The sequence below is a fragment of the Enhydra lutris genome, unplaced genomic scaffold, assembly GCF_002288905.1.
Source record: "Enhydra lutris kenyoni isolate GAN:26980312 unplaced genomic scaffold, ASM228890v2 scaffoldscaffold40, whole genome shotgun sequence".
Taxonomy (NCBI): Eukaryota; Metazoa; Chordata; class Mammalia; order Carnivora; family Mustelidae; genus Enhydra; species Enhydra lutris.
This window is the reverse complement of record NW_019154124.1, coordinates 19,102,452-19,114,485: the sequence shown is the minus strand read 5'-3', so window position 1 is coordinate 19,114,485 and position 12,034 is coordinate 19,102,452. Positions and strand designations below refer to the sequence as shown.

General features: G+C 36.8%; 1 protein-coding gene across 1 annotated transcript in view; it reads right to left on the bottom strand.

The window, feature by feature from the left end:
• Window positions 1-12,034, bottom strand: part of LOC111155262 (FCH domain only 2) — a 114,148-nt gene that overhangs the window by 57,861 nt on the left and 44,253 nt on the right. The window contains exon 8 of the mRNA XM_022515374.1: window positions 2,540-2,584. Coding sequence (XP_022371082.1) covers window positions 2,540-2,584 — 45 coding nt within the window. The remainder of the gene's footprint in view (window positions 1-2,539; window positions 2,585-12,034) is intronic.

The following is a 12,034-nucleotide window of genomic DNA, read 5'->3' as shown; positions in this document are numbered from 1 at the left end:
AACACTGCTTTAAGTTGATTCTACCATAAATGAGAAACAAAGATCATCTTTGTTTTGCCTAATTCTTCCTCCTCTTCTTGCATGACAAATTTATTTTTTAGAGATCAGTCGTGCTATTGATTGTTGATGGAATTCAGCATTTAAAGCTTAGCTGTTTACTCGGACAGGCAGAGCATACCTAAGATAACTCCTTACCGTACAGATGAGGAAACTCAAGGGTAGTTTTTTGTTTTTTTAACTCAATGTTATACAGCTACTAAATACTATAGCGAGGATTATAATTCAGATGTTTTAGAACATCTAAAATTTCACGCAAAATTAATTCCCTAAATCATACATTTGTATAGCATGTTATATTTTATTTTTTTTAAAGATTTTATTTATTTATTTGACAGACAGATCACAAGTAGGCAGAGAGGCAGGCAGAGAGAGAGGTGGAAGCAGGCTCCCTGCTGAGCAGAGAGCCCCATGCGGGGCTTGATCCCAGGACCCTGAGATCATGACCTGAGCCGAAGGCAGAGGCTTAACCCACTGAGCCACCCAGGTGCCTCTATATTTTAAAAATCAAATACATTTTTATTCTTACAGAGTATTATTTACTATCTACACTTTTTTTTTTTTTTTTTTAAGTTTAGTTACTTATTTGAGAGACAGAGTACAAGCCAGGGGAGGGAGAAGAAGGGAATCTCAAGCTGAGCACGGAACCTGAAGCAGGGTTTCATCTCACAACCCTCAGATCATGATCTGAAGTGCCACCCAGGTGCCCCAACTATCCACATTTTACAACCAAGAAAGCTGAAGTACAGAGAACTTAAATAACTGTTTACAGGAACTATAAGAAGTTAGGAACTGTAAGAAGTCTAGACACCAGGGCGTGTGGGTGGCTCAGTTGGTTAAGTGTCCCACTCTTGATTTCAGCTCAGGTCATGATCTTAGGGTCATGAGATCTTGCCCAGCATTGGGCTCCACACGGGCTGTGGAGCCTGCTTAAGATTCTCTCTCTCGGGGTGCCTGGTTGGCTCAGTGGGTTAAAGCCTCTGCCTTCGGCTTAGATCATGATCCCAGGGTCCTGGGATCGAGCCCCACATGGGGCTCTCTGCTCAGCGGGGAGGCTGCTTCCTCCTCTCTCTCTTCCTGCCTCTCTGCCTACTTGTGATATCTGTCAAATAAAACTTAAAAAAAAAAAAAAAAAGTTTCTCTCTCTCCTGGAAACAGAGTGTTCGTTCTAAGTGAATTCAGTCAGTCAGAGAAAGATGAATACCGTATGATTTCACTCTTGCGTGGAATTTAAGAAACAAAACAGATGAACATAGGGGAAAGGAAGGAAAAATAAGATAAAGACAGGGAAGCAAACCATAAGAGACTCTTTTTTTAAGACTTTATTTGAGAGAATGAGAGAGAAAGAGAGAGCATAAGCAGGGGGCATAAGCCCCAAGTGGGGTTCAATCCCAGGACCCCAGGATCATCACCTGAGCTCAAGGCAGATGCTTAAGTGACTGAGCCACCCAGGCCCTGGAGGGGAGGGAGTGGTGGGATAGGGTAACTGGGGGACAGACATTAAGGAAGGCACTTGATGTAATGTGCACTGGGTGTTACCTGCAACTGATGAATCACTAAATTCTACTCCTGAAACTAATATTATACTATATGAGAACTTGAATTTAAATAAAATCTTGAAAGGAAAAACAAAATTCTCTCTCTCTCTCTTTCTCCCCCTCTAACCCTCCCTGCCTCAGCCCCTCTCTTAAAGAAAAAAAAGTCTAGGGACCAGAGCCTCTGACTTCTCCAATAAGAACCTTATACACAACAGCAAACCTTTTCCCCAAATTCTTAAATAAATGTTGGAAGGAAAAAAATATAAGATTGTTTTCAAATTACTTCCAGTAGCTCACAAAGTGAGATACATAAAATTTGACAAAAATAGCAGGCATCTCTTAGGTTTCATACTATGAAAATCATCTATTTAAACAGGAAGGCTACCTGGCTGGCTCAGAGGAGTGTGGGACTCTTGATTTTGGGGTTATAAACTCAAGCCCTACATTGTGTGTATAAGATCTTTAAACAAACAAAGCAAGCAAACAAAAAGGAAGGGTTGTGAACCCCTTCTCCAAGTCGTATCATCACTCATTTTAAATAATAGTAATAATAACATTAATATATAACCTCATTAATTACTGAAATGTTTCTCACTTTAGAGTAAGTCTTACACGTTAATGTGCAGTAATCATTTTCATATTTATGACATGAAAATGTTTAAAATGGATATCAATAAAGAAAACAATCTCAATGTATATTTGGAAATAAATACATGTTATATTTCATCTTTTAAGATATATACACTAACACACTCATTATTCCTTTGGGCAAACCTACTGCTTATTAAGTGAAGAACAGTATCTATAGGTCTTCAAACCACATTCAGATTTTCTATATCACTCACACCACCGACAGGCTAACACCAATGGATAATAGCCACTCTTTATTTATTCAATAACAGAAGATATTAGGTAGTTACCACTATTACAAGTAGCCAACTTACCTTCAACTGCACTAGCAGGGTCACATTCTTCAAATTCAATAAGGCCTAAACAAACAAACAAAAAACAGATGAACAATGGCAAGTTAAAAAAAAAAAAAAAAAAAGGCAAGCTGATAGAAACATTCAGATCAGATGCCATCACAGCTTTTTAACTGACCTGACATGTGCTCTAGTGTTATCTGATAGTGTTAATTATAATATAAATAATAATTTTAAAATTCAAATAATCCTAACAGTGACAAAAATGGAAACGAGCCTATTATTATGACCACAATTTACTGAAAACCTTTTATATAAGATACCATGGAACTGAAGACACAAACCTAATCTGTAGTTCCTGCTTTCAAGAAGCTTGCAGGATACTTGAGAGAAAACAAGCATAATAAAAGGCAGTTGCTGGATCCTTGGTTGTATTCATGGGAAGGACAGGGGGACCAACATAGTAAATACTACTAGAATCTAAAGCTTGGGAATTTGTTTGTCTAGTAGACTGCTGTGAAGTGGCAAATATAGGTCTTTAACAAATATATGCTGAACAAATAAATGCACCAATTACATAGCAGCTAAATGGTGAGGCTCTAACTGTAAAGTCCATCAAGGAATGTGCACTTGTAGTCTGCAGGTAATGGAAGAGTTTTCACGTGAGGTGATCCACACATGACCCTACAAAGTGGCTTACAAGAAAATTAATTTAGCACTGGTATGAGGGATAGACTACAGAGGGGAAGAAGATGATAAAATAGAAATCAGCTAAAAAACAAAATAGCCCTAAAATAACAGATCTGCTGAGACAAGCCTTAAGTCCCATGGGATGGTATATTTCATTTACATGGAATACTAAATTATTTAGGTAGTAAGAAAGTTAGCAAAAAGCATGAATCACTATTCTACTGAAACACCCCAAAGCTAAGTATCAGACTAAAAAATTATCTTCTGTTAAACTGTTAAACTATCATTCTGTTAAACTATTTTTTAATACTTAAATTTATGCAAGTCCAGTATTTTTCTGAAATAACTTATTAGCAGTAATAGATTCAATATATTATTTCAAAAAATTTAAAAACAGAGCTTGAAAAGTGGAAAATATAAGATTTCGTTATTGGTTCTTCTGAGATGTTAAGCTTAACTGTACCTATATTTAAGTTCATAATCAGAGTTCTCAATGATGATTCCATTGCAAAAGAAAGCCACTGATTAACAAGAAAAATTTCTCTACAAGTAGAACACCTAAAAATACTGGCTAAAATGTCCTTCTTCTTGACCAAATCTAAGATCTACTCCTTCAGTTCTGGTTTCTATTCAAACAGAATACATTAACATTTAGGGATAAGCAAAATAACTTTATTAAAAAAAACTCATAAAAGAGAGTTGATAAACAAGGTCCTAATTAATTAATTAGCAATACTTTTCTTACTACAGTATTCTTATGATATATATCATGTGACTAAAAAAAGAAACAATACATTCACTACTTTCATCCAAAAAACCTTGGAACCAGAACATGGCCTAATTAAAAATTTAAAGACTTCAAGTCCACTCTGCAAATCTGGAAGCTAAGATTCATTAAATGAGCTTGTTGTTAAAATCCATTAGAGGCTTAAGTTAACAGTTTACAAAGAGATGAAACTGAAAGATCAATAAAGGCAAAGAACTGTAGTATGTCCATCCGATAATTAGCAACTAGGAGATGTAAAAATTATAAAGAATGAAAAATCTCTTCCTAAATTACCAACAGTTTATTATTTATTATTAGCTTTATCACTTACTAATAAACCTTAAGAGACTATAACCACCTATCAAATAATCTGGGAGCTCCTACAACTACACATCGCATAATCTGTGACCAGTAATTATTTACAGAATCTTGAATACTCAAACCATGGGCTTATTCTAGAGAGGAAAAACAAAACAAAAGACCAATGCCAAACAAATTGCATTATTTACAAATATTTTAAAACAGAACATCTAGAAAGACTTTTATAACATCATTTTAGCAAATATGATATACATTCTTTTAAGATTTTTGGATGTTTTCATATATATGAAAATAGCAAAGGCATCCCTTAACTCTACCAAAATTTCCTCCAACAAAATTCTATGTTTTTTTCCTCATAAAACCTTTTGCCTATACCAGATATATGTCGATTGCTTTTCCTTTATCTTTTCTAAACATCCTCTTAAAATCCATTTGGAATTGGAATAGGGAAATGCCCAATAAAAATAAACTATTCAAAATGACAAACATTTGTGAAATATAAGATGCCACATCCTTTCAAATTGTAAAATACATATAAAAGTTTTAAAATGAGTACCTTCAGCACATAAGTTTTTCTATTAAAGACAAAAATATGAAGGTTTCTGGTATAATATAACTAAAAATACCTTTAAAAAAATTAACTCATGCATGAAAAAGATTTTATCAAATGGCATATGCTCTACATGCCGCTTCACATGGCAAAGCTTTGCGTGCCTGGCTCTGTGCCAGCTGACAGCTCAGCTGGATAGCAATGCACATTCTTACCCCCCTTGTAGCATGTCACTTCTGAAATGTTTCACAAGTAGAAAGTTTATTCAGCATCTCCCTCAAATGCAGTCCACTGCCCATCATTCTGCTATTTAATCATAAGACAAGTTACTTTTTTTGACAGTCCCAAAGCCAGAGTGAGACCCAGAAAGAACAGTTTGCTACAACTGGAATTTCAACTGTTTTAGGCTCAATTAATTCTGTTGTCAAAATAAATAACTGCTCTTAGTGCTTTGATTTTATGCTGGGCCACAAGGGCAATTTAATTTGTATAAAAGCAAGTAAGACCACGTTAGCTCTGTCTCCTGATGCTCTTTTACACATTATATAAAAATGCCATCATGAGTTCAATTAAAGGCAGACCTCCACGAGGTCAACAATAAAGTAAAACAATTCTTACAGAGGATTTTTCTTTAATCATCAGGTAGGAATAAATTATTGCTACAAAGAAAAAAAAGAGAAAGTCAACAACCTAAAGAATTCATCCAATTCTAATATGGATCAGAACTTTTAAGAAATGTTACAGTAGGAAAGACAATTTAATAGCAATCTTTAATCAACAGAAACATTTTGTGGATGAGGTAAAGTATTTTAAAAAGTAAAATACTTACTAGTTCCCATTGTTTTGAAACTAATTCTAAATCTCAGGCTACCAACAGGGCAAATTTGCAATTCTGTCTAGTTAATAACTGGCCTGAAAACTGAAACAGTAAGTCTGGGCTACACAAATCAATCATATTTCTGCATATGCCCAACTCAAACCATAGAACACTTGGTTCTATTAGAAGCCAAAATAAAATATATGAACATGCCCAGATTCCAAGTCTAATAGTAGGAATGATGATAATAGGGGCTGAGGAGGGAACTATGACACTGTAGAGTGGGAGGGAGGTAGGGGGCAGTTAGTCATGACAACGGAAGTCAATGACTAAATGTTCAAGCTCACTCCTGGGCCTGTAGAATGCAACACAGCCACATTCCTAGATGCCTGGGATGGTGAACTCAGGCAAGCTAACATGAAAAACATCAAACTCCAGCTTCTGGTGATGTACAAAGGGCATGGACACTCAAGTTCTCATTTTGCCACCTGCCTGCTGGCTATTTACCTTAAACTAGTTACTCTACTTGAACCTAGATTGTGCCTTTTTAAAAAAAAAAAAAAAAAAGAGAGAGAGAGAGAAAGAGATTGAGAGCATGAGCTAAGGGAGAGACAGAGGAAGAGGGAGAGAATCCCAAGCAGACTACCCACTAAGCACAGAGCTCAACACAGGGCTAGATCCCATGACCCCAAGATTCATGACCCCAACCGAAATCAACAAGAGTGGGATGCTTAAGTGACTGAGCCACCCAGGTACTCCTAGATTATACCATTTCTATAAATGCAATGGCAGAAAATGACCTTTTGCCATATGTGCTTTCCTTTTCTCTACAAGCACCTATACACACAGAGAGGGTCCCTCCTCCCTTTTTTAGCTTGTTAAATCATTTGAAAGTTAAGTTGCAACATCAATGCTTCTTCACTTCAGGAAGTATTTTAATAAAAGGCCTGTAGAGGGGCACCTGGGTGGCTCAGTGAATTGGGCCTCTGCCTTCGGCTCAGGTCATGATCCCAGAATCCTGGGATTGAGTACCACATCGGGCTCTCTGCTCAGCAGGGAGCCTGCTTCTCCCCCCACCCCCCCGCCTGCCTCTCTGCCTACTTATGATCTCTCTCTCTCTGTCAAATAAATAAATAAAATCTTTAAAAAAAAAAAAAAGGCCTGTAGAAAGAATTCTCTTAATCCAGTGTTTCCAAATCCCAATACCTACCTGAATCTCCTAATGCAATACTCCCTGTGTAAGAATCATCCGGAGAGCTCATTAAACCACAAATTGCTGCCCCCAACCTCCCCAGTGTCCTATTCAGAAAGTCTAGGTTGGTGTTCAGAATGTACATTTTTAACAAACTCCCAGGTGACAGAATGTACATTTTTAACAAACTCCCAGATGGTCCTGGGATCACACTTTGAGAACTACAGTCCAAGGGAGCCCTTGGGTCCACTGCCAGATATTCACTAATTCTAGACAGTGCTTCTCCAATTTTACTTTACATATAAGCTGCTTGGGGATATCATTAAAATGCAGATTCTTTAAATAAATAAAATGCAGATCCTCTTTCAGTAGGCCTGGGTAGGTTTTGAGACTCTACACTTATAATGAGCATCCAGTGATAAAATGCAGTGGATTCTGAACAATGGCGGCACATTAGACTCAGACGAGGCGTTTTAAATTTATACAGTGTTATCAAGGATCCACCCTAGACCACTGAAATCAGAATTTCTGGGGCAGTGAACTGTCTGTACATTTTTTTTTAAAGAGATGGGGGAGAAGCCAAGAGGGAGAGAGAGAGAGAGAAAGCGAAGGAAGGAAAATGAAAGAAAAAAATTTCCATTACTGATTCTTATATGTTCCCAAGGCTCAAGAATCAGTGATGACGCAAACTTAGGAACCATGGTCTTAAATGAAAAATACAGGTTTTTCACTAGGAAATTGCAGTCACTGTAAAACTTTCAAAATTTCACCTAGTTCTCCAAACACAGAATCAAAACAGTGAAATATAATCTCCTACATATCCAAAATCTGACACCACCTCCCTATTTGACATACCTCCTAGAGTGAGTCATGTTTTTACTCTCAATGATACTGATAAAACCTTGGGTGATTCTACTCAGCTCACTATATCTCTTTTTCCTGGGAACTTCCCCCTTTCCCACAAGTGGTGCAGAAGCCATGTTTATACCACATGACCTAGTCAGAACTAAGTTAGAAAAATTACCTGATCCAAGATTACCTGGACCAGATTCTTTCTCCCAGAAATCTGTAAAGGGACAAAAACCTGGGTTAATTCTGAGCTGTGGCTGCAATTAAAGAATAAATAGAAGTACCTAGAAATTACAGACAGGTCACCAGTTGTCACGTGCCTGGAAAAACAAAGAAAGCCATTGTGCAAAGAAGAAAATAAAGCAGTAGATATAAAGAGACTGAATGAAGGAAAATGATACATAGTGTTCCCACAGGTTTGGGTTTCCTTCTGCAGCCTGGCTATATTCCTGATTTTGGATACCTCAGTTTCTTTGCAATAAATTTCCTTTTAAGTTCAACGTGGTTTAAGCTAGCTTCTTTTACATACTGCAAAAAGAACTAAAACTCTGCCCTTATTATGCACATGTAAAAACTGTCATCAGCTTACCTTAACTTTTTTCTTTCTACTTTATGGCCAGAGTTTATACATTTAATATTTTTAGTGGCTACTTCAAATTAATGCAATAAGCTTTTCTTAAACAAAGCCTGCTCATATTTTATTCTTCACTTCACAATTTAGGATTATTATAAGAATCAATTACTATGCTGTGATATGACTGCAGATGGAGTTAATTGCAAGGTGTCAGAATAAATCATTTCTGAACCCAAAAAGAGAAGCAGGATCAGCTTTTGAAAAAAGATTATATACTATTATGAGGTACACAATTCTGATGCAGTATGACATACCTACTACTATACTACATAGAAAGTATATTTTCTAACACAGGAGTGGGCAAATATTTTCTGCAACGAGTGAATATTTTATTTTTTTTTTTATTTTTTTATTTTTTTTTTAATAATTTTTTTTTTAAGATTTTATTTAGTTATTTGACAGACAGAGATCACAAGTAGGCAGAGAGGCAGGCAGAGAGAGAGGAAGGGAAGCAGGCTCTCCGCTGAGCAGAGAGCCCGATGTGGGGCTCGATCCCAGGACCCTGAGACCATGACCTGAGCCGAAGGCAGAGGCTTAACCCACTGAGCCACCCAGGCGCCCCAAGAGTGAATATTTTAGATGTTGCGGGCCGTAAGATCTCTCACAACTACTGTCCTCTGCTGTTACAGTACAAAAGGTGCCACAGACAATACATAAACTTAAGTGCAACTGTTCAAAACGACTTTTCTGGACAATGATATCTAAATTTTCTACTTTTTGTGTATTACAAAAATACTCTTTTGATCCCCCCCATCATTTAAAAACATAAACCAATTCTTTGCTTGTAAGCCTCTACAAGCTGCTATAATCCAACTCTAAAATAAGCAGCACCAAACTTAACTCAATTGCCATAGTTTGCTGATTCCTGCTTGAAAAGATAGAGAAGAAAATCATTAAGTTCCATATACATCCCACAGGGCATAGTTCTATGCCTCTGCCTTGAGTGGCTAGACACAACAGGTAAAGGTGTACTTCCTTACAGAAGTTTTTGGGGGTTTTGTGGTGGGGGGGTTGGGGTTTTGTTTTGTTTTGTTTTGTTTTGGTTGGGTTTTTTTTTTTCCAGAAGTTTTTTCTAGTTTACTTTTTTGGAGAGCTCTCCTCTTTTACTTTCTATTTGTGCTAATCTACATTATCCTCTTCCCTAATCATATCATGAAAGAGGATGATTCCTCTAAGTCATTCCCCCAAACTATGAAATAGGAAACTCAAGAAATCACAGCCTAACTGGTGCGGTCTGTGGGTCTTATCTCTTTTTAGCTATTTTTAATTTTACATTCTATACAAGCATTTTTGCTTCTCTGATTTAAAAAAAAAAAACTTTGGTGGGGGAGTGGTAGGAAGCTCTAGTTGTACATTTGGCATTATTCCAAATCCTTGAGAGCTCTAGAAAGATGACCTTAAATTTTTTTAAAAATTATTTGCTTTACACTATACTTTAAAATAATAAACATAGGGGTGCCAGGGTGGCTTAGTCACTCAAGCAGCTGACTCTTGAGTTCAGCTCAGGTCATGATCTCAGGGTCCTGGGACAGAGCGCCCCCCGCAACTCTACCCTCAGCAGGGAGTCTGCTTAAGATTCTCTCTCCTTCTCCCTTTGCTCCTCCCGTCACTGCTCACTCATTTGCACGTATGTGCTTTCTCTCTAAAATAAATAAATCTTGGGGCGCCTGGGTGGCTCAGTGGGTTAAAGCCTCTGCCTTCAGCTCAGGTCATGATCTCAGGGTCTGGGATCGAGCCCCACATCGGGCTCTCTGCTCGGCAGGGAGCCTGCTTCCTCCTTTCTCTGCCTGCTTCTCTGCCTGCTTGTGATCTCCATCTGTCAAATAAATAAATAAAAATCTTTAAATAAATAAATAAATAAACCTTTTTTAAAAATAAATATAAAATAATAAACATAGTGTAGAAGCTAAATTCTCCAAATATCTAAACTAATCAATTTCATTTAGGCAGTATAACCAAAGGAATCTTATTTTTCCTTTTTCATTTGTGGCTGATTGTTTTTCATGTGTACCTTTCTCAGGATTTTCATATTTTTATCTTTAAACACAGCATAATCCCTGGAAGTCCTCAAATGAGAGCTATAAACCTATATTATCATATAATGAAAATACAGGTAAGTTTTTCAGCAAAGTCTTTTATTTAAACATATTATATACTGGCTTACCAACTTTTTAGGTTATTTATCTTTTTGTTTCTTATAAATGGAAACTTGCTTAACTTTTATGAATTATAAAAAGCATACAGCAAAATTAGCAGAATGACTATAAAACAGGAAACTCCAAAAAAAATGGTTTTAATCTCCTTTGGGAATTAAACTACATGAGAATGAATAGGCATACTAGGATGTCATTAGAGTACAGAAAGATATTCACAGTTATAAAACACCTGTTTATTCATAACCCTTCAGACCACAGGCACTTCGATATTCAAAGAATCCACTTACACTGACTCTAATTCCAGAAGAGCTAGGCAGTACTTAAAAAGTAATACGGAGGCTCCTTGAAAACATAAAAATAGAACCAGCATATGATCCAGCAATTCCACTTGTAGCTACTTATTTGAAGGATGCAAAATCACTATCTCAAAAAAATATATATATTCCCATGTTCACTGCAGCCTTATTTACAATAGCAAAGTCAGGGTTACAACCTAAGTGTCCACTGACTGGATAAAGGAAATGTGTTGTATATATACAAAGGGTATTACACAGCTATTAAAAAAAGAAAGAAATCCTGTCATATGCAATAATATGAATGGACCTTGAGGACATAATGCTAAGTGAAATAAGTCAGAAAAAAATACTATATGATCTCATTTATATGTGGAATATAAAACCAAACTCATAGATCTAGTTCACAGATTGGTGGTTCCCAAAAGTGGGAGCTGTGGGGTGAGAGGTGGGTGAGACGGTTAAAGATGGTTAAAAGGTACCAACTTCTATTATAAGGTAAGTAAGTCCTGGAGATGTAATAATATATAGCATGGTGACTATAGTTAAATACTGTACTGCACATTTGAAAGGTACTGGGAAAGTAGTTCTTAAAAGTTCTCATCACAAGGAAAAAAAAACTCTAACTGCATAGAGATGTACATTACCTAAACTTATTTTGTTAATCATTTTTCATATACACACATCAAATCATTACATTGCACATCTAAAATGAATATAATACTATATGTCAATTATATCTTAATTTTTAAATTTTTTTAAAGATTTTCTTTATTTGAGAGAGAGAGTGTGCGCCCATGTGCACATGAGTGGCAGGGGGAGGAAGAGGGACAAGCAGACTCTGCATGGAGCCCCATCGGGGCTCAATCTCACAACTCAGAGATCATAACCCGGCTGAAACCAAGAGTCAGACACTTAACTGACTAAGCCACCCAGGCACCCCATCCTGATTTTTTATTTTTTTATTTATTTATTTTTTTTTAAAGATTTTATTTATTTATTTGGCAGAGAGAGATCACAAGTAGACAGAGAGGCAGGCAGAGAGAGAGAGAGAGAGAGAGAGGGAAGCAGGCTCCCTGCTGAGCAGAGAGCCCGATGCGGGACTCGATCCCAGGACCCTGAGATCATGACCTGACCTCAGCGGCTTAACCCACTGAGCCACCCAGGCGCCCCCCCATCCTGATTTTTTAAAAAGTAATGACAAAAAAAGCACTTCATTTAATAAGTAGTATAAAACAGTCTCAATGA